General features: G+C 26.5%; 2 protein-coding genes across 2 annotated transcripts; one reads left to right on the top strand and one right to left on the bottom strand.

Moving 5' to 3' along the window:
* Positions 1–594: 594 nt before the first annotated feature.
* On the top strand, positions 595–7773 carry LOC129966993 (6-pyruvoyl tetrahydrobiopterin synthase-like). The gene is made up of 6 exons (XM_056081622.1): positions 595–898; positions 1908–1987; positions 3959–3981; positions 7219–7275; positions 7362–7432; positions 7523–7773. Exons 1-6 carry the CDS (start codon positions 834–836, stop codon positions 7656–7658), a joined length of 432 nt encoding a protein of 143 aa, XP_055937597.1. The 5' UTR covers positions 595–833; the 3' UTR covers positions 7659–7773.
* A 5037-nt stretch (positions 7774–12810) lies between these two features.
* Positions 12811–16122, bottom strand: LOC129977926 (60S acidic ribosomal protein P2-like). Its single transcript, XM_056090595.1, has 4 exons — positions 15978–16122; positions 15191–15363; positions 13041–13145; positions 12811–12902 (listed from the first exon to the last, which is right to left on the bottom strand). The coding sequence occupies exons 2-4, from the start codon at positions 15360–15362 to the stop codon at positions 12829–12831; spliced, it is 351 nt and encodes a 116-aa protein (XP_055946570.1). The 5' UTR covers position 15363; positions 15978–16122; the 3' UTR covers positions 12811–12828.
* Between the last annotated feature and the right edge of the window lie 7925 nt (positions 16123–24047).

Below are 24047 nucleotides of genomic sequence, written 5' to 3'. Positions count from 1 at the left end.
TGAAGAACAAACTGAAATAAATAGCTTTAGAAAGATAGAGGTACATTTGAGAAAGCTTTTTAAACTATATTGACTCTCAGTAAAATGGTAAAAGAATGTAAGAAAAGAATCCTAACTCTGGATATTCTTAAATTAATATTTTCCGTTTTTTTTTAAACTAAATTTAACACTAAATTAAAAATATCTGTTCTCCTATAAAATTAGAATTATATACAAAAATATGCGCCTGTATATTTTAAAATAGAATGAGATAACAATACATATAGAAAAAAAAAGTTTTATACGAGTAAAAAAAAATAAAACGCATATTTAAATATATTTATAGTACATATTATCGCAGAATTCAACAAAGCATGTCGTGCTGCCATCTATCTTGTATTTAAAGAACTTAAAGAATTAAGATATAAAGTACATTCAAAAGTTTTTTTTTAAATATTTATCACGTTTAAAATAAATTTATATCTATTGATTCTTATTATAAATTCTCTCCATGTCTGAAAAGAATGATAAAAAAAATTTTTGTAACTTTTATTTTATATTTAAATTGGTTTTGTTCAATCTCTTTGGCAACAGGTGTTTATTTGAATAAAGAAAACAAACGCAACATGTGGTCCTTTTCTTGAAACCGGTATTTCCGAAAAGTTAATGAATAAGAAATTAACGATTTCCTATATATATTCATGTCTTAATTATAAGAAATCACCTGCAGAAACACTCAACAACAACCTTACAAAGCTCTCTAATTATTTAAAATAGGGTTCTTTTTTTATTATTGTTTGGAAAATACATCTATATAACCGTCTCTTTCTTCGGGAAACTACTTATTATTTATAATGAATGACCCAATTGTTTATCTAACACGGGTAGAATCCTTCAGTGCAGCCCATAGATTACACAGGTAGCTGAAATAAATCCTTTAGTTTGTAAAAGTAAACATATATATTTTAAATGTATGCTATATCTCTTCACATTATTATTTAGTTTCCCATTTTTTACGCCTTTTTTTTTTAATCTCTTGTTTTTTACTTGTTTTTATAATCTCATTTTATGTTTAAAAGTATATCGAAAAAAATTAAATTCTTGCAAATCTTAACATAAAAGTTTGCAATATAACTAGTGATAAAAGTGTTTCATGTTCATTATTTGAAGTACATGATACTTATTTTCTATTTTTAAAAGAATCAGATTAAAACATCTCCTGTCACAAAATATTTTTATCAACATATTTGTGATTTATTTTTGATTATCGGAAATTTATTGTCTTTTAATTAGTTTCTTGTTGTCAATATGAATGAAGTCATAAAATATCCCATTTTTGTTAATAAACAATTTTTATTTTTGTACAAAAATTTTGACTAGTATTGGTTAGTATAAATAGTTTTCTAGACATGGTACTTTAACCCTTTAAAAGGCCATTTTTTTTCTAGTCATAGTATAGTAAAACATTTTTAGGAATGAGACTGGCTCAAGGAAAGCGATGAATTTAACTTATCAGATAAATTTAATTTGATTAATTAATTTATTGTGTTAATTAATAATTAAGTAACAAATCAAGACCCACCATTTTGTGCGAGACAAGGAACTGTGGCATCTAAATTTCTGTCTTATTGAAAAATTTGTCAGAAGCCAATCTACATAACTTCATCCAAAGATTGATGAATTTGGTGGGAAGCATACTTCCCATTGCCTTACAAAGGGTTAAAATGAACTTTATTTTTAATAATATTTTATTGAGATAACTAAATTTTTTTAGCTGCAGAAAATAAGAATTTACAAATGTATTAAAATTATTCTTAATATATTCTATATTTTTATATAATATATTAAATATGCTAGTTTGACATCATGGGACAACAAAAGAATTCTTATTTTATTTTCTCTTACTTTCATATGTCTTACATTTTTAGCCCCCATCTAAATGATGAAGAAAATCGACTACTTTATGGAAAATGCAATAATCCCAATGGACATGGGCATAATTATAAAGGTAATTATTTCCTTTTGTAAAATAATCATTTTTTAAATTTATAATTACCTTTAAAAATTATTCTGGATATAAATTTTTTTTAAAATGAATTGCAGTGATATGCAGCAACAGAAATTATTTTATATCCATTCATATAATTTTATACTGCTTGATTTTCATTTTCTTCTCTCTTTCTTGCATAAAAAATATATAAAGTGAATTGTCATCATAATCATCAAAAATTTGACCTGGAAGTTTTGATAAGTTTCCATATTTTATATGTTCTTAAGAATTAGAAAACACATTTTTGGAATGTCTGTCCATGAATATAATAATTCAGAAGCTCCTTGAGCAAGACAAATAACATTTTTAATGCAATCTTTGCAGATCTCTATAACATTTAAGACAAAATACAGGAAGTCTATCTCTATCTGAGTACATGTGAAAGCAAAATTTGAAATACATAGTTTCACCATCTGAATTGTAGATATGGATTTTGTATCAAATCCTTCAATGGATTGACTATATGTTGAACTGTATAATATCACATATATGAATATAATAATGCAAAGTTCTGCACAAATTAAATTTAATATGCCAACTTTGAACAAAAGTTATAATTTTATATCAAATTTTGGTTTCAGTTAGTTAAAAGGAGTTATCTAAATTTTCTTTATTATACTAGAAAGTACAAAATGTGCCATATTTTGTCATTATGCGTGAAAATCCAAAGAGGAAACTTCTAATTGAAATGTCACCCTTTTATCATGTCTTGGTCTCTGATTCATCCTGCAATAAAATTCTGATTTCTTATGATGGTTCTAGCCTTTTCCCAAGGGCTACAATTTTCATTCACTGAAATGGCTTTTTAATAGGATTATATAAGAAAATGCATAGGAGATCACTCATGCTATTTTATTTTACTTCACCATCACATTAATATGTGCTGCATCTATGTACTAGAATTTCAGACACAAATATTGCTTTATATGTGTTAGTTTCTTTCATTTCCTAATAGTTACTTGTACAATACTGATTTCTTTATAAAAGTTCAATTTATATTATAAAATTTATAAAACTACTGAATATTGGGAAAAAATTCTGTGATTTTGAGCATAGAATTTTATTTTAATTCATGATATCTTTTCAGATTGTCTCAGATATGCCTTTATAAAATTCGTGTCATATCTTTGTGAAAGAAATGAAAAAAATTATTAAAAAAAATCTATTTATTCTGAAATAATAATTAATTGATGTCAGACAACTAAGGTCGTATGTGCCTCTAGCATTTTTACAAAGAGTATACAGTTATGAGAAAAAGTTTGATTTTTTTCCCAACAATTTCCAATTAATTATCAGTCCTAATTTTAACTAAACTTAATACATTTTGTGTATAAAGCATGCCATATTATTAACAAAAGTACAAAGAAAAAAGACAAGGGAATCAATAATGAATGAACTAAGGGTCAACATTAAGCAAATTGAAACAGTTCTAGTTTGTACTTCAAAGAATGTATAATAAAGATTTATTATTGTCAAAAATTCTTTTGCAATCACAGACTGCAACTTTAATTTTAAGAGATCCATCTTTTAGACTTAAAGCAGATATATTAAGATATTTACATTTAATATCATTTGATTAAAATAATTAGTTGTTGAAGTTTTTATTTTATTTGAATAATAACTTTTATTATTAAGATCCAAAGTAGTATTTAACATTTACTTTAATTGTTGTATTTTTTATTTGACTATAGAATTTCTAGCATCCTTTAATTATATCATTTCTTCATATTAGTCATGTATTGTATCAATTCAAGAGAAAGTATTAAATTTGAAGTTTCTTTTTAAATATATAAATATTTTAATATTCTAATACATAAAGCGATTGTACTTAAAATCCACAATTATTCAATTGGAAAAAAAAAAAAAAAAATTATATGATTAAATTAAGAGCTATATTTTGAAAATCATACACATATTTTTTCTTTACAGTTGAAGTTACAGTTAAAGGAAAGGTAAGTAATATCATTTTAATTTATAAGGAAATTTATAATTTTGCTGAGCAGTTACTTAAAAGTTTTGGTATATTTTATCACTAAACAGAAAATAATTTGCATATTTCTTTATTTACTTATCAACTCATTTTATTAAACAATCTCCATTCATAATTTTGAATTAATAACCATCTGCACACGCATGGGGTCTTTTTGAAACTATCTTTTCAACTTTGTTTAGAAATTTTAGGAATTTATCAAATTTTATATCTGTTTCTTTCTATACTTTCATGAAGAAAGTAGAAGAAGATTAGAACAGCAGATATCAATGAAATCATGTATCTCATTTTTTACCACAAATTTAGGTCAAATTGGCCCATGCCCTTTGAGATTCATCTAATGTTAAACAATGAGAACATTTGATTATGAACAGCAAAGATTCAGACATCTTCATGCTAGTGTTCCAACTTATTGAAAAAATTATGATAGCTCAAATTTGTGAGATATTGATGAAATTTTTGTAAGTTGTCATGATACAAAATCAGAACAAAATGCAAATTTTGAAACTGTAGAAATTTGTATCAAATGTCTTTTCCTGCTCTTGAAAAAAATAGCAAATCCTTATATAAAATGCACTGTTTTATGATATGAATAAATTGTCTTGAAATGTATGTTAAAAATTCATTTTATTCTGAGTAAGAAATGATAAAAGTGTTTTTCTTTGAATGTGTATATAAAAATGAAACTCAAAAGTTATGAATTTTCCAAATTATATGTTTACATTTATTTTTGCAATATTTTTATACAGAAAAATCTACTTGCTTTAAAAAAAAAAAGAAGAAGAACTTTCATATGAATTGAATAGAGGTAAAGGAAATGAGTACAGAAAAGCAGTGGTAAAAAGAAATGAAGTTCAACTTCGGTTTTTCTTATTAAAAAGCACATTTATGTCCTAAACAGAATGTATTTCCTTGAAAAAAATATTCATATTCTCTGACCATATTTTATTTTTATGCAAATATCTAATAAGGTCAATCTAATAATTGTCAGGAAATGCCTGACAGTCTGGAGTCAGAATGACCGCATGCATCTGCTAAACTTTTTTAAAGAATGGACGTGAGTGCTGAATTGTTAAATACCCATTGTTCTTCACAGTTCTATAAAATTAAAAGTTATTGCAAACACATGATAAATTTATAATTTCCGTAAATAATTATTTCAGAAAATGTTTGATATTCTTATCATTTTTTTTTATTTGTGTGTTAGCTATTATAGAAAAGAAATCTTTGATCTATTGGTTTAGTTAAATACTTCAAGACCCATTTGATATCTAGAATCCACTGCATGTATATATATGAAAATATGTTATATTTGTGTTTATAGCTCTTATTTATGTTTTTTGTCAATAAATATACAAGCATATTTAAATCAGTAATTATCCCTTTTATAATTAATGTTTTAAGATATGAATAAAGAAATATATATATATATATTTTAAATAATATTTTATGAAATGTGGAACTTTTTAAATTTAAATGTATGAGAAATAACATCAAAGAATTAGTTGAAGATTTCAACACCATCATTTTCAAAAAAGTATTTATTGGCTCAAACAATTCAAATATTATTCTTTATGTTTTTTAAGCATTTTTCCATTTGAAAGTATGTATCTGTCTCTAATGATTTAAAAATGAACTACTGGGCCATGATTTGAGGGTCACCCTATATGGTGATGAATTTAAATGTATTGCATCCCTAGTCAATGAATATTATAAAATCCCCCATCTAATAGAATAATCAATTCAATTCTGGATTTTAGCAAATTTTTAACATGTTATTACTTTGTTTTAAGTTAATATTTTTTTATATTGTTAAATTTGTGAACATATATTTGTATTAATTTATCTATTATGACACCAAGCAGCCCAGCATCCACGTTTGTACTGAATGGTATTGAAGCAGATGTTTAATTTTATCAATTTTCTAATAACTAAATGATTGTAATGAATAGAAAACTGACCAGTTAAACTTGATAAAGTGTTAATATTATCATAATATTTTTAAATTGATAGAATTTATAATTTTAACAAATTTATTTATTTTTCAAATAGAAAAATATTTACTTAATTGATCCACAAGTACCTAGTTCAAAATCTGACTTCAACCATGTATATACATGTATAACCTTATTTATTCAAAATTTGCTGCAGACATCTTTTAATTCCCTGTGATAAATGGCACTTTAGTTCTCACTCATGGGTCAGATATAGCCAGAATTTTGAATTTCTGTATTCTATTAATTTCCAGATTTGGAAAAATCATTCCTTGATTTATTTTGAGCAAGTATGTCATTCAGAAATTAATTTTATGGATGATATTAAGACAAAATGCCAAACATCCTTGAGTATAATCAGAATTTATAATACTGTACAAACTACAAACTGATAATTCTGATAATGCAAAAATACACTTCAAGCTTATTGCATTAGAAAATCTTTCTTGATATCTTATTGGTAAAAATATACTGATAATTTACAGAAAAGTTGAACAGCTTTCCAATTAAAAAAAGATATTCCAAGAATTATTTTCTTCCTTTCATGTGATTTTTCTTCTCTAATATGAATGCTTTAAATTTTAATCTAGCACTTGAAGGGTTTGTTGAAAACCACTGTCTATATAAATTTATCTTGCTGAATTTTTGGCTATTAAAATGAAAAATATAAACTCAACAATTTCCAAGTACTTAAGATCCTTAAAAAGAAAAAAAAAAAGCAAACTTAACTTGGTGAGTATTTTTTTTTAAAGAAAATTAATAAGTTAGCAATTTTATAAAACAAAACAGTGAAACAGATTATATGCGTTTTGCTTCATTTATGAAATTGTTGACAAATTATATATATATGTATGCATGTATAATTGTGCTTTTTTTATTATCCTAAATTATAGATTTTAACCATTATTTTTAGTTATCTGGATTATTAAAATGAAATCACAATCACTGTTTGGGATCATTGCTGTGCACAAAATTCTAGTTGCACTTATATTTTGTTAAAAGAAAAAATATTTTTTGACGATTGAAAAGAAATTATTTTGCTAAAATATGTAATGAACTGATAAAAATGTTGTATAATCACTTTTCTCTTTTTTACATTAATACATACCATGCTATTGATATAAAATTTTGAAAATCATTGATCATATTTTAGCAAAAGAAAAAGAGATAGAGAGTCTGTATAATTCTATATTATTAATTTTTAGTTGGATAAGAAGACCGGTATGGTAATGAATATTACAGATTTGAAGGAAATAATGCAGGTAATAAAAATATTTAGAAATAGATTACTTAATATCATTTTCTATTAACATTTGTATCCAAAATGTATTTATTCTATTTTTATTAGAAAACTATTATGGAATTACTTGATCACAAGCACTTGGATAAAGATGTTCCTTATTTTAAAGATACTGTCAGGTATGTTTATTTCCTATTTTATTAAACTATAGTTGTAAAAATAAAAAATGTTACTTCAAGCAACCTCACATTAATAATTTTATTTTTTAGTACTACAGAAAATGTAAGTGTTTTCATCTGGAATCAGTTGTCAAATTCTCTGCCAACTGGTATGCTTCATTGTGTGAAAATTCATGAAACTGATAAAAATGTGGTAAAATTTTATGGTGAATATTTTAAAAATTGAATTAATTATTCAAAAATCGTGTCTGTAAAATTTGTTATGTTCTAAAAAGTTGTTATTTTTCAATTGTTTATTCTGTTATTTGCCTGTTAGTTGACCAAAATAAATGTATTTATGAAATCAAGCTGTTGACATTTATTTAATAGTAATAATTATATTTCAGAGAATCAAAGTGATGATAAAAAGACTAATCACAGTAGTTGTTTTTGTATTAATTTGACACATGCTAATGTTGATATTTAATAAAAATTTCAAATTTCTTTGAAGTAAAGTTACAGAAATAGTCTTCAGCATAAAAATTCCGTGTGAATATTTTTTAATCTTACATATTTAAAGCATTATTTTGTCATAGATGATTATGACATTTGTAAATTCAGAGGAAACATGATATACATAATAATTTTTTAAGCAGGTATTATAACTTTGATTCTTTTCCCAGAAACGTATCTAAATGGCCGCAAAATTCAAGAAATCAAGCATTTTTTTTTTTTTTTTTTGTCCTCCTTTCTTTATGATAATAAATTTATCAATCATGTATCCACAAGAAAAATAATTATGATTTTGAAGGAAGGAAATATTTTATATCCATTACCTTCCCTCCTCTTCATCTTTGTACCTTTTAATGTCATTTAGACAATATCAAATTTTAAAAATCTATTTATAAGCTAAGATACTTTATAGACACCTATAACCCATTTCTGTTACAAATAGCTGTTTAACTGTTATATTTTCTTGTAATAACTAAAATCCCATTTCAGAGTTATATATAAGTGTGTGATTTCATAATCTCTAACAACTGAATTAAAAGAAAGGGGAGGGAGTGTATAATATCTTAGAGGATGCCACAGAAAAAAAAATATAACTACATAATGTTTCTTTTTAAAACTGGATATAATAAAGGCAGAATGAATAAACCTTGCCCTAGATGCATATTATCCTTTCTAAGCTATTGATAATGAATGAAAATGAAAAGTTCAAATTATGTCTCAGGTACTAGGAGTCACAAATAACTAGTTTTTATTGGTAAAGAATTTTTAAAAAAACACACTCTTGGAAAGAAAATTTGACATTTTTTTTATTGTGCCGAAAGAATATTGTTGTCTATTAAAAATCACTTACTTTATTTATGCATATTATACTAAATATTTTCAGATTTATATATAGAAATTTTTCAGTATGACTACAAAATATCAAAGTTCCTTCAAAACCATTTTTTATGTTAAATATTCAAACCACTGAGATAAGAGAAAAGGATTTATGGTATGATTTGTTATATACGAAAGCATTTCCAAAATTAGATTGAAAATTTTTTTGTTTAGGATTCCTTATGAAGTCAGTTTATGCTTACATGGTAATTTCCATGTGCCATTTTTGATTTCATTGCACATTTTGTAGGATATATGTAATATCATATCAGAGCATAACATAATGCAGTTTTCTTTATTATAAGATTATGATTTCATATGAATTAACATGATTATATTTCCTGCGGTGAAAAATAATTTTCAAAAGAAACAAGAAATAGCTTATTGCTTTTTAATATTTTTGCTGCTCAAATAGTAATATTTCATCCAAAAATATATGAAATAAGTATGGTTAAGAACATTTAATAAAAATAAAATTTTAAATATGATTTACACCAAGCATAAACATATAAATTTAATTTATATATGTTTGACAAAAAAAACAGAAAGCAAAAATCAATAATCTCCTTTATTATATATTTAAAAATATTAGTAGCTGTAATATATGAATTTGAAAATAAAGGGAGATTTGATTTATAATTTTAAAACTTTTCAAAATGGAGATCAATGGATCTGAAATATATTGATGCAATTTTTAAATAAGAATAACAAACTTTACATTTTCATAATACTTTTTTATGTATCAGATGTTTGTATAACTTTTATACATTGAGAATCATTTTTATTCAAAGCATTCTGAAATGTTTTCTTTTGTTAAAGCATCCAAGAAATGTTATAGAAATAATAGGGCATCTCATGTGCATAAAATACAAAACTATGCCTTTTGAAAAAAATTTCATCAAAAAGACATAGTTTTGTATTTTATAAGTGGAAGAATAACTTCTATAATGATAAAAAAAAAAAAGAAGCTAATTATTCAGTTAACTATATCTTAACTCCAAACAAATGATTTTTATTATTTAAATTTAACTTTTTAAATAATAAAATGTAATCTACTAATGACAGTTCAGTTCCTTGTAATTTTAATGAGTAGCTCTAAAATTCCTATATGCATTTGCTATATTATTTTGATAACACAGAAAGCAAAAGTATCTTTAAGATAGGAAACCATACATGATGATATGGTTAAATCTAGTAACATTTGGGGAAAGAAAAAGTAACAAATAATAACTAATAGAAATAATTTAGAAAATTTAAATAAACAACAAAATGCTTTTTTTTTAAAATTTTTATTTTATTGAAATATTATCTGCCAAAATGCTGTAATGAGTGATAATTCATGTTAATTGTATGGTTAAAAGTTTGAGTCCTGACAACGAATTCTATATTTAAAATGGATACTTATGCATCACTCTGAAATTGATCAGTGAAATGAATAACATGCATAAAAACACACGTTAAGTCATCAATCAATAATGCAATTGTTTTTCATCATGACAAACTTGAATTATCTTTTAAATTGAATATAAATTTCAATAATTTTGTTTTATTATGTTTGAGATATTTTAGAGAAATAACATATTGTGAATGTATTCCTCCCCCACCCCAGACAAATCATCATTTTCACTTCATTTGCCAACTAAACAAAAATGTTTCGTTTCTCTTAACTTTGTAGTAATTCATTCACAGGTTCTCAAGTTTCCCTTAAGTCCTATATCATTTATATTTTAACTTTTATCTTAACATTCCTTTGCAGTTTCATTCTTTCATGTATGCAGTGAAAAACAATTTCAAAGTTAATAATCTAATCATAATCGCAAGTTATGGAAAATATTTTCATATTAAATTAATATATATAATTCCTATGATAAGATCAGTTTCCAATCCTTTCATCAGTAGTAAATTAAGATATTCTTTATAATATTTTGAGTTTGCATACATGAAATTCTCATAAATGAGCAACTAATAAATGTTAATTCTTATTAGTAAATATTTAATAACCTAAATATAACTCTCCATCACGATGCACCATAGAGGCATTTAAAAAGCTTATTTTTCACTCCATCCATACATCCCTCGGCTTTCTATGTAACCACCAAGTTTCATATAAATTGATCCATTTCATGTTTTGATATGAATTTTTTTTTCAACTTCATGATAGGTCTACTTTGTATGTTAGTAATATTTTGGTTCAATTGCTACAGCTTTTAATGAAACAGTTTTCATCAATTTTATATCCAGTTAATTAATTCAAAGTCAATGTTCTTGTTTTGCTCTAGAATATCTCATTCAGAAAAATAATTCATTCCAACTCCCCCAATAGTTTTTTTTAAATTATTATTATTGAGAACAAACTTCAAATATGACACCATCTCTCCAAAATATCAAGATGTTAGAGGAAATACTGGTGCTAATGGTGGGTGTTAAAAATAACCAAGCAATTTTTGAAATTTATAGAGAATCAAAATAGAATACAAGTTTAGGAGGAAAGATTCCATTTCATATACCCACAATAAATTTGCTGTAATATGGATATGTATTCAATACATCTTAATTATTATGGTACTTGTTGATATAGACTGCTTTTCTAGTGATTAAAAATATTTCAGAAATACTTTAATCTAGAAACTTTCTACATGTGTATTGAAATTTTCTTATTGTAAAATAATGTGTCAAAATTGCTTGATAGAAAAATTACTCAAGAATGAAATTTGTATTCATGGAAAGGTAGTTTTTAAGATGGTGTAAATTTTTTCAGAATAATTTCCTGAGCAAAATAATGGCCAATTTTTCATAACCTAAAGCTGCTGCTGTCATTAAATATCTATGCCATTTGTTTGTAGCAACTATTTTGTAACTTTATCATTTTTCAAATTTTTATTAATATCAGATAAATTTGTGCTATTGTCACTTTCACTAAGAGAAACTCACGCTAGAACATCTCAATCTCAACTGCAACTAAAAAGGTCAATTTGATCCCAACTGTTCAATAAAAAAATTCCATACATTTGTTTCATTGATTCCTGCTACTCTTAGTTTCCTCAAACGACAGATGTAAACTCATTAAAAATGCCCGTTACTCTGGTCAGCAACTCTTGGTAAGTACCTTACTGTAAAACATTTCAGGTCCACCTCCCCCTCAAGCCTTAACCACATTCAATGTGTATTCATAGATTCACGATATGCTACAATTCCAAATGAACAGAGATCTTAAGTCAAATTTTAAATAATGCTTCTACATTTACCATTTTCCTAAAATAAAGCTCTTCAATTTTATTTAACTCTAATTTTAGGTAGGTTAAACTGCCCTACTTTTTGTTTAGCTTTTCAAATATGTTGGAATATATTTTAGCATATCTTGAAAAGTTACATTTTCATAGAGCTTAATTTTATTTGGCAATATTGTAGAACAGTAAATGCATAAATGAGAAAAATGTATACAAATCAAAACACATCGGTAAATACTGTGTACTGTTGTAATTAAGATTGGCATACTATTTGATAACGAATTTTTTTTTGTTCACAACAGTATAATTTGAGTGAATTAATTGTTTGAGATTAAAAGCATTTGATCTTTATATTTTTGTAAAGTGATAGAATTATAAATTTCATTTTCAATAATACTTTAAGATAAATAATTCAATGATTCTTTCCTTCATTTTTATAAAATTCTGTGCAACTAGGGTTTTTATTTTCTTTAAAATTATGTAAAGGCAATCTTCAGCCTCAACAATAGTAATGATCCGAGTTATTTAACAGTTAAAAGCATCAATGAAACAAGTTAAAACTCCACAATAAAAATATTTAAACCCTTATGTTTCAGATTACATTATAAATAATCAATTTAAAACTGATTTCTCAAAGTTCCAAGGAATTTGTACTTTAATCAATATATCTTTCAAATAAAGATGTTTAATTATCTCGTTTATAAAAAGATAAACTATTTCTCACCCTAAAAAAATAAAAATTCTGTGTTATGTTAACAATTTTTAATAATAAAAACAACTTAATAAAGAGTAAAAAAGACTTTAATCAAAGAGACCGAATCCCATGTCATCGTCTGATTCATCCGATTCTTCTTTCTTGGCTTCTTTCTTATCTTCTGCAAGAAAAAAGAAATTTTTTAATTATATAATTTACTTAAATATACCAAAAGTGAATATATAATGCAAACACTTATTTTAAGCAAAATTCTATTATGAAATATTTTAACTTTTTTAAATAGAAAATATCAAATTACCCTTTGCAGGTGAAGCCGAGCCTCCTCCTGCTGCTGCAGCAGGTGCACCACCAGAAGAAACTGCTACTGCTCCACCAGCAGGCATAGATGCAAGCTTTGATTTTCCTAAAATTGAATTTTTTTTTTTACCATTACACATTAAAAATTTACCAAAATCACATCAGGCATCGAAATTTAATATATGTATTCACTCCATGAAAGACAACAGTTATTATGAACCATCATCAGATTAAAAGTGAAATTTATATAACCCAGCAATGATTAGAAACAAGACTTGAATGAAGTCTTTTTCTTGCCCAGAATGCTGGGTATGTATGATTTCTTTGCACAATTTTGATATCAGATATATTATACATAGTTAATTATCAGTGAAATGCTTTAATAGACAAAAATGTTCAAAATAAATCAAAGAATAAAGACATTTTATTCTAAAAGTATACTTTTAAATTGAAAAAGGTGAAAATACTGAAATAAAACTTGATAAAAATGTGTTCACCCCATGAAAGACAATGGAGATTTTAAACACCATCATCAGATTAAAAGTGAAATTTATATAACCCAACAAAGATTAGAAAGAAAAATCCTTTCTTTCTTGCCCAGAATGATGGGTATACAATACTAACACCAATAGCAATAAGTCTAAGGTCATTAATTAAACCAGCTACTCAAGTGGAATTATTGATCAAATAACCAACTACTCTTTATTCTAAATGTTAAATAAAACATAGAAATGTAAAACTAAACATTTAGATATGTTATAAAAGATTGAAGTATATCAAATCTGAAAGCATTTAACAAGACTTGCTGATGAATCTAAATTTATGGACATGTATGCATCTATTGTTTGTAAGACATTTCAGTAAAATTTAAAAAAAAAAAAAAATACAGTTGAGAATTTTATCAATGTTAGTCAAACCAAACATTAGAAAACTCATCACAAACAATAAAATTGGGTTACTTACGAGCTATTACTGTTTTTTTTTTTTTCTCTATGAGACTGCACTTGAAAACTACTTTTGTAATAGGATATATAAAAGTCAATCTTTACATACTATATTTATAGGAAAGTAACAGAAGTTTATTTTGATAGCTTCTATATCAAAATAAAATGAATTCAATATTAATAAGTGACATTTCAAATAAATTTTATGTATGAGTGTGAATCTAACTGCAAGCCACAATTCCAATGGTTAAGATAAACTTGCAATATGATAAAATCCATACAATTATCTAGAAAATAGAAAAATCCAAGACTTACAACTACAGATTTGATCCAAAATTTCTCATCTCTTAGAAGTCAGCATTTTGAAATTGCCACAGTTAAACAAATTTAATTTAGTACTAGGAACTACTCTAACAAAAATTCTTTTTGTCATATATATACAATTTAGATAGAAATAGATATTTAAGATATTTTTTTAATTAATCTTTTGTCAATTCAATTTCTCCAGTAATTTTTAACCTTCAAAAGCCAACTAAGCTTAATAGTTTTCAAGTATAAAAGTTAATAATCCCTTTCACTAGTTATCCAAACCTTTTTTTCGATTACTTCATATCTCTGACAAAATTTGCAAGTATCTTTAGTATAACCCCAAAACTACATTTAACTAAAAATTGTCCACAATTACCACCCTTCTGCTGTTTTGTACATTTCAACTCCCAACATAATTTCAAAAAATGCTGTCGTTTATGCATTGGACAACTGCAATAAAATTTAATATTTACTTTCTTAATTACTAATGTATTTACAGAAAATTGGTATGTAAAAGAAACTTGTACCATCCAAATAATCATGACCTATTTTACAAAGAGAAAATGAACTTCATCAACCATTCAGTAACACTGGAAATTGCTATGTTTATCAACAGGTAGGTTTAATGAATATTCCAGCCAAGTATTCTTTTTTAACCATACTTATCAAATGAACAGAACTTCATACTAATATACAAATTAAATGTAGAAATGCTTAAAGTACTAGAATATTAAATGTAATTAGACTAAAACATCTACTCTCAAAAATTTAATAGATACGAGTATTAAGAGTAAGTATGTAGAGCATCAACTGGTATGTATAGGACAAGCAAGTTATAAACACTCAAAATCATCTAGAGTACTAAAATATATAAGTAAACTGTATGATGCCAACTTACCAGCTGCGATGATTTCATTAATGTCTTTACCACTCAGTTCCGACACTACTTTCTTGGATCTTTCTTTGTCAACTTCAATTCCTACACTAGACAAGATCTTTTCAATGTCTTTCTCAGATGGACTTTTGTTTCCTCCGAGGGAGGCTAACATGTAAGCGGCTAAGTAACGCATTCTGAAAAAAAAATATATTCAAATAAGTAAAAACATTTTAGATTTTTCTTTATTATAGCGAAACCAAAATTTTTTTATTCTTTACTATAGCGAAACCAAAATTTTTTTATAAGTCCCAGAAAAAATTAGTCTGAGAATGCACGCTTCTTTGAAATCCCCTTTTTAATCCAAACTGTTATATCCATTAAGTTTTAAAAAGTTGTTTGCGATAGTAATGTGCAATGGTATCACTAGAATAAAATACACGAAAAAAACAGTAACCATATACGACATAAGTTAACTTTATTGCATTTAACTGACCAATGCATTCCGGCTACTTAGTTCAATAATTCATAAGAAGAAAGAACTCTCAGATTATTGAATAATAAAAGTGGGCAATAATCTGTTTTAATCCTTATCCTTTATTTTTCAACATATTCATCAGTATAATTAGATTATTCATCACTGCATTCATTAATCAGTAAGGCAAGAGGTGTAGGCTTAACTCGCATGCACGTGGTATCTCATTTTTCTAAGTTTTAAGGAAATTTTAAATTACTCAATAATATTAGGGCTAAAAATGTCAAATTCTATAAACAGAGTGCAATAATTGAACTAATAAGAAAAAAATTATACCTTTTAAGTCGCAAGGGACACGAAACAAGCTCACTTACAATGGAATGAAAAACTTCACACGTTACGTTCGCAAAAACGTTGAAGAATGAACGGGGCTCGTGAGCACTTCTGATTCAAACAGTCAAAATCACAGTTAATCGTTTAATAAAAAACGTGTCGTGATAGAAAGCCGAAAAATAAATGCATGGTAGTAAATGAAGAATTTTGTGCCGAAATCATATTCAGCCTTAAGATTTACGTTAGATACTACTTTACAAATAATGGCTTATTTCTTTTATATTTCAGAAGAACCTATGTTACAATGATATAAAAAATTCGGAGAATATTCTATAAATGGCATTATGGTCTTCAGAAAATACTAGCGGGTAGATTTTATCCTCGACGTTAGATTTATTGACTATTGAGCTCCACATATGCTGCAGCTTTAAGGTAGAATAGGATTTTATACCTTAAAGGTCGCAGATTTTGAAGCCAAACATTTTTTTTACCAGGATTGTTGCTATTAGCGATAAGCGAGGATCGAACTCGCAACCTTTGGGTTCGTAGCCGAGTAACAAGGCCACTAGACAAAAGAAATTTCTCATGTCTCGTAGCTGTTATCTGGCTAATAAAGCGTCACCACATTACTCCCCCTTCAGTTCGTCGGAGGTGAGACGAACGATTTTTTGTCCTGTTTTTGCTGTTATTAGTGGTGATATATTGGCTGTAGCGTCTTATCCATTTTTTTTTATTGGCTGATTATTTATCAGCTTCAATTATCTTTTATTTATTTCTGGTAAAGGGCACCACAACAGTTGTATGAAGGTTTGCGTATTTTGCATCATCGGGTCACCAATGTTGCTATTAGCGATAAGCGAGGATCGAACTCGCAACCTTTGGGTTCGTAGCCGAGTAACAAGACCACTAGACAAAAGAAATTTCTCATGTCTCGTAGCTGTTATCTGGCTTATAAAGCGTCACCACAGGATATAGAGGTCGAAAGGAAAACTTGGAACACATCCAAGTTTACAGAGACCTTCGGTTACCAAAAATTTAAACATTTCCAAACAGTTTTCTGGTTTTATGAACAATACTGGATCTTAATCAACGACAGAAAATTCGCATTTAAAACATAATTAATATTATCCCTATTAGAATGAGATATTATAAGATATTTCAAAGATGTTGATGGATGTTCCTAATGCCAACTAATAGGGAAAGATATCGTTACAAGGTTGTTTGACAATTTATGCTAATAGAGGTATTAATTCAAAGAAGTCGGTTGAAAACTGTATGTGGTAGAAATTTTTTCTTCAAACTTATAATCATTTTCAGGGCTGTAAAAGACAGAATATATGACTTAGATTCATAGTTCCATGTGCCAAATTTCATTAATATAGCTTGTATTAATTTTTATTGATCGTGTGGATATGCAGATAGAGAAACTTCCTTCATGGATTTCTCTCAAAATGTGTTTCATACTTCAATTTCAATTCAAAGACCATAAACGGGATTTTATTTTTCTATCTAGTTTTGTTTTTAAGTTTTGTATTTAAAAATATGCAGATTGACATAATTTGTTAAAAACATGATGTTTCCTTTTTATATTTAGGGATGTCTAAAATGGGATGATTTATCAAAATGTCCAAGTCGAATTTTTGACAAATACAAAAAATTAAGACTAGTATAACTTAAGACCAGTTTTCTTTGTATACGAGAGAGTAAAAGATGAATCATGATGCAAGTTTGATGCGTCGTCGAGTGCAAATGTGATGAAAGGAATTAAATTAGTAAATACTCTTCAATGTGGAAAAAGAGATTCTAAAAAAGAAATTCTAATAAGAGAAAAAAAATTTTATTAATAAAAAAAATTAAAAAAAAAAGAATATTTTCGAATAAACTCCCTCGTACTTTGGCATCTGTGTCCTAAAAGGCATAATTTAATGATTCAATACAGAATGTCCTATAAAAATGTAAATGATTAGACATCAACTGATCTTATTTAGCTCATTGAATTTTTTTTACCATTCTGAAGGCACTTATGAACGAGGCTGGGTAGATCAATGCAGCGGAGTAGTCGGAGTAAGCATCGCCTGGTGCATAATAAGATTTTTTCGCCCCTGTCGTCTTCCGTGGTTTAGCAATTACAAATAGCTTTGGAACTGTGTTATTTTTTTGCCCCTAAAGATTAAAAATTCTCCCACTTCAAAAATTAATTAAAAAGTACTACTGCTTTGTTCCAATAGCGCTTCTTAAAAGAGATGTCGGACCATTCATAATCCCTTGTCGCCCTGCAAGGCCATTCTAAACAACAAGACAATGTGAACGAATTAGATACCAATACAAGCGAATGAACGCAACATGTTATTTCTCGAAACGTGTAAAGTGTTGAAAATTGCCAAAATTCAAATAAAGCAAAAAGTTATCAATCTGAGATTCAAGATCATTAACATTATGATAATGGGGTCAATTCATGTGACGTAAAAATCACATGTCATGTACCTCTTGCGCATGGCATTTAAGTTTCATCCGCGCCGCTCTCGTCGATCAGTCTGCCATTAACGTTCTCCGCCAAGTATGAAGCGGATTTTTTGTTTACATTTGAAGTTATAATTTTTGAGTCATTTTCTTTCCTCTTATTATGTGTTAACAGAGGAAATACTGGTGTGCTGATGGATGCATGCTTTAATGCGAAATACAAGAGTGACTGTCATGATAAAATGTTTTTTTATTTTCCTTTCAACAAACCTGACTTGGGTTGATAGCTTTGGTATAGATTTTTTCAAGCCTTCGAAGTCAATGATATGCTCCGATCATTTTGAAGAATTCCTTCAGTTTGTGTCCATTTATTAAATATAGCTGTTCCAGTAATTTGTTAGAAAAACTCTTCGAAGAAAAAGAAATCGGTAAGCGATTTGCCACCAAATACAATCAAACAAAATCATGAGTGCATTTCTAATTTACTTCATTCACATTTGATGAAATTTCTGATAATTTTGAATATGCTTAGAAGGTTTTAAAATGTTTACATGAGTATTACATTGCATTTTTTTACAAAATCTTATCTAAATTTAATTAACGTAAGTAAACAAACTCCTATTGCAAAAATAACAACTGCTATAATGCTAAACTTAGGTGGAAGTGAATATTACTAGCTTTCTAATTACATTTGCAGATTTGTGATGGATTCAAAGTGAATTTATATCAAACATCTTTTCTATTGTTCAAAATGAAATGTCAATAGTTTCTTGTATTTAAACTGAAATTCACTGTTATCATAATATCCTGTTATAACACTGTGCACCTCAGTGATTTTTGTTTTAATAAATAAAGGTCTTTTCATTGAAAATCAATTTCCATATCAGCATTTATTATATAATTTTTATTCCCAACTTCATTGCTACATGCATGTTTCACTTTTTTTTTTTCTATTTCTGTAACATATCAATTTTGAATTATAAAATTCTGTGAAAGCATAATAATGTTTCTTTCAACTCCTCTTTATATCCTATTTAACTTCTCTCTCTATATATATGTATGTATATATATCATGACCTTATTGTTGTTTATTAAATTTACTCTATTATATGTTTTTGTTTTATTTTATGATATTCATTCAATTTAATTTTTATCAATGTAACTTTAGCATTTAAAAAAATTTCATAAATGTTCTGTTTTAAAAGTATACTGTTCAACATTATGTTTTTATTAGTGATAAAAAAAACTGTTCTTTAGTATCTAGGATGTTTCTGTTGAATAAAATTGATTTCATCATTTACATTGACATTCTTGTCATACTGTGTTTATATTATTTCTAAGTGTCTAGAAAAATAAATGTTGATAAATAGTTAATATGTTTTTTTTTTAGTTTTTTGTATTAGTGAGTACATTGAAACATACATTGGATCATATTTTTTCAACTAATTATCACATATATTTTATATATATCTCTCTCTTTCTATATATATATATATATATGTGTGTGTGTGTGTGTGTGTGTGTAATGTGTAAATAAAAATTATGAAAGTGTGATTTTGTTTGTTTTCCTTTAATGATTTCTACAAATTAAAATGAAATTATTTATTCATAAGTTGCATAGATTTAAAAAAAGGTATCCATACCTTTTATATTTCATAATTTGAAATTATAAACATAATTTATTCAATATATACTAATTTGAGTTTCATGTTCTTTCTTCTAAGCAAACTGAAAACATCAAATAACTAACTCTCAATATTTATAAAAGTAATTACATAAGAAAAAAAAATACAATAATTTCATAGCATTACATGGAAATCATTTTAAAGAGTCCAGATTTTCTTCTTTTCACTTTTTTTTTTCATTACACAAAAAAGAACTACAACTATCAATCAATTTATTATATTCAGCTAAAAATTAATTTCATAGAAGTTGTTTTATCAAGAAATTAATTTGTGAAATATTCGTTTTTAGATTCCATAATATTCCTATCCAGAAATTATGAAATTCATTAAAAACTATAAAATAAAACAGATAAAACTATTTTGAGTACTACTTCTTTAGCATAGCAAAAAGTAGGAAATAATACTTTTTGTTGATAATCAAGCAAATAATATTATTATTAGGATATCATTATTAATAAGACGCAATGTAATCATAAGAAGGAAATTTTAGATATTCATTAAAAGTTAAAATATATAATAAATTTACCAATATAAATATAAAATACCAATTTACTTCGAGTATTTCTGTTTGAAATCAAGCTATGAGGGTTTTGTTTTGATATCTATATTTTAATAAAAATAATTATCGTTTCTTTAGAAAAAAGATCTCGCCAATTACAAAAAAATTATTTAAAGTTAGAAATTGTGAGCATTTTTTTAAAAAAAAAATATTTTTAGAATAGGAATATTACTTACACTAATTAGAATATTTATTATTCTTGTAAAAAGTCAAGTATTCTAGTTGATATTCCCGGTATTGCTCAGGATTAAAATTCTTTCAAGTATAACATTTTTAAGTTAAAAACCACTTTTGTTGAATCTATTATAATACATAGAATCCTTTTCAAGGCACATATATTGAAATAAAAGAGAAATTTTAAAAACTATTTGGAGAGTAGTTCAAAATTTTAATGTTGACCAGAAAAAAGAGTATCTATAAATTTCTAAATATTCTAAAGAATTACTAACAAAAATAAAATTGTTATGGTTGAAAAGTTAATTTTGAAGATAACGTAATTTTTTTTCGAAATAATTTCTTCCAATATTTTTATGGTGAAAAAAAGTCTAAATATTGCTTACTTTCACATAGCCTGAAGTTACTGCTGTCCTCTTTCTGTTACATTTATTCGCAAGAGCTTTATTTTCTCCCCTCTGCTTAGAGCGATTGACTTATGTCTAGTTTTAGCATTGTACGATAACATTTCTTTGAAACAAAATAAGCCGTGGTAGAAAGGTACTCATTAAAATAAAACAAAAATTTAAAAATAATAGTGGTAAAGAATTAAAACTAACTTTCATTCGTTTAAACATTTTAATAATTAATAACAGCTGAAGGAAGTGTTGAGTAGAAATGAAATTAATATCACTAAAATGATAAAATTTTAGGATTTAAAATATTAAAAAAAAATTCCCTTGAAGGTATCGAGGAAAAATAGATGAAATTTTGGTTAATTTCTAATTAAATATATATTTAATTAATTTTTTTCTTTAAAAATCTGACTGTACGCTTTCTCTTGTCTTAAATAATAACAGTGCAAAATTTGGTTGAATTCAATCATGAATCAATTGTTTTGGATGCAATGTGGAGAAAATAGTAACAGATAATAGGAAGATAATAGATGTCACAGATAACAGGAACAAAGTTTAAAAAATTACTTGCTGATATTAACATGCTACTAACATTTGTGAGTACATAGCTGCCGAAAAACATAGTGGTGGCAAATTTAAGGGCAAGAAAATTCAAAAGCATAAATTATAGTAATAAGCGACATGTAATTAGTATAAGATATTTTACAATACCTACTATTACAAGATATCATACAATATCTTGATGATATTGTATGGCTGTCCGAATGTCAGACAATATCGTGAAAATATCCTAACAATATTATTGGGTGTTTTGGGCAAAGATGTGAAGGATCCTCGAATAATATTCATAGTAGCAGTTAAAGAGGATATATGTCCAAGAAAAATACATTTTGTGTATGTAATGATATTGCATTTAGTGATATTATATTTATATATGTTAATAAATACAACTGTAAAGATCATAAAATATCTAAATGTATGATGTAATATCATTGATATATTGTGATGTCGTGTATTTTTTCATCGTGTAAATGCAATAATAATATTATGATATTATGAAACTATAATAATATTGATACTTCGGTAGTATTGGAGGACGTTAAGCGAAAATTTTACCACTCTTGAAGAAAAATTCATCGGAAGATATTTCCTATTTATCATTCAAAACGATTGGAGTTATGCTATCAAAAAAACCTCGCTACAGAACTTGGAAAAGAAATGAGTTCTTAGTTAAAAATCTGAAACTTTACTATGGCAATCTATTGAGGGGAAAAGAAAAAACTTTGAAGATGAATTCCGAAAGACAAGAAAAAGCTTCGTCGTAATGTTTTCATAAAGTACATATTAATAAAAGAAAGAAGCCCCATGAAGATAATGAAAAGATTGAAGCTTGGGAAGATCATAAAATTCTAAGAGGCCCTTAAAATGAAATTTTCTTCTACAAATTCTGAACAATTATCAACTAAAATTAATTTCACAGCTTAGATACAAATGATGGCATCATCATCCACCATAACCATTTTAATCAGCGGTCTTGTGAAAAATGTTTCTGGAATGTAAAATCTGCCCACTTGAAACTTTTTTTTTCTGAAAAGGAGACGTTGTTTTTTATAAACGGATAATAACAGACTCTCAAAATAAGTTCAGCAACCGAATTGGGATTTTTGATTAAATTTTGACTGCATGGAATTCATAAATCATTATATTTAAATGAATGATTTTTAATTCAAACCACATTGATGCAATAAGAAAGATTACAGTAAACTTTTTTTAAATTCTAGGAGACCCATTTTTACTTTCTCGCTCATGAAGTATGGTGAAGGCCTCATAATCGTCAAAAAATTATTCGAACCAAATTTTTTCAAATCTCCATATTTCTGACCTCTCTGAATTCGAAACACCCATTTTTGGCGTTATTTTTGTCTGTCTATGAGCAACATGGATGAAATTTGATAAATGGACTTAAAACCAAATTTGTAGATTTAAATCAAATTTTGTACTAAGGCACACGGAATCTATTTGTTTGGCTGTTCAAGAAGAAGTAAACTAGATAACTATAAAACATAAAGAGCTAGATGGATAAATTCTGTCATGTGGACTTAGCATCTGAAACATAGATTCTTATCAGATTTTGAACCAAATCGGTCTAAGTATTGACCGTCTGTCGGTCTGTACATTCGTATGCATGTTAAAGCAATGAATTTAAATCAATGAAACTCGGTATGTAATCTTGTGACTACAACTGTAGTTCCGTATCAAATTTTGGTTTTAATCGGTCAACAAAAATTTATCCAAAATACATAATTTGTTCGATAGATTCAGTAAAAATGCTAAATTCACTCTCAAAATCTTAATTTCGTAACTGTTGTTCATTGTTGCTATGCAAGGCATTCTCGCCTTAACCCAAGATATGGCGAGGTTGAAGGGGGGGGGATAAAATCTTTACTGCGGAGGTAGACTATCCTTTGGTTACTCTCAAAGCAATGTTTTATTTTTTAAAATTTATATCAATAGATTCATCAAAATAGGTTTAAAGTATTTAAAAGTCAACGTGTACAAAAATCTTTTATGTCTCAGAAAATAATGTTAGAATTACTTTTCTGCATTTGTGTCCTTTATATTTAAACAAAAATTCCAGAAGCAGGAGGATAAATACATGCTCGAGGCACAATATTTATGGTCCTCGCCATATCCGATTCTCATCCATCAACCTTATGGCTTTAAATATTTAAAGTAAATGAAAAAAAAAAAATGCTGACTTACAAGCGGCGATATCGAAGATCTACCTTTTTTACAGATT

Source organism: Argiope bruennichi, chromosome 1, assembly GCF_947563725.1.
Source record: "Argiope bruennichi chromosome 1, qqArgBrue1.1, whole genome shotgun sequence".
Lineage (NCBI taxonomy): Eukaryota > Metazoa > Arthropoda > Arachnida > Araneae > Araneidae > Argiope > Argiope bruennichi.
Note: the sequence above shows the minus strand (reverse complement) of the source record. Positions and strands in the feature narration are given on the sequence as shown.

Excerpts from the sequence above, each read along its gene's own strand:
- LOC129966993 (XM_056081622.1), top strand. The coding sequence starts at position 834 with ATGAATGACCCAATTGTTTATCTAACACGGGTAGAATCCTTCAGTGCA. Across the intron at positions 899-1,907 it reads GCAGCCCATAGATTACACAG|CCCCCATCTAAATGATGAAG; the intron begins GTAGCTGAAATA and ends TTACATTTTTAG. Across the intron at positions 3,982-7,218 it reads AAGTTACAGTTAAAGGAAAG|TTGGATAAGAAGACCGGTAT; the intron begins GTAAGTAATATC and ends ATTAATTTTTAG.
- LOC129977926 (XM_056090595.1), bottom strand. The coding sequence starts at position 15,362 with ATGCGTTACTTAGCCGCTTACATGTTAGCCTCCCTCGGAGGAAACAAA. Across the intron at positions 13,146-15,190 it reads TAATGAAATCATCGCAGCTG|GAAAATCAAAGCTTGCATCT; the intron begins GTAAGTTGGCAT and ends ATTCAATTTTAG. Across the intron at positions 12,903-13,040 it reads CTCGGCTTCACCTGCAAAGG|AAGATAAGAAAGAAGCCAAG; the intron begins GTAATTTGATAT and ends TTTTTCTTGCAG.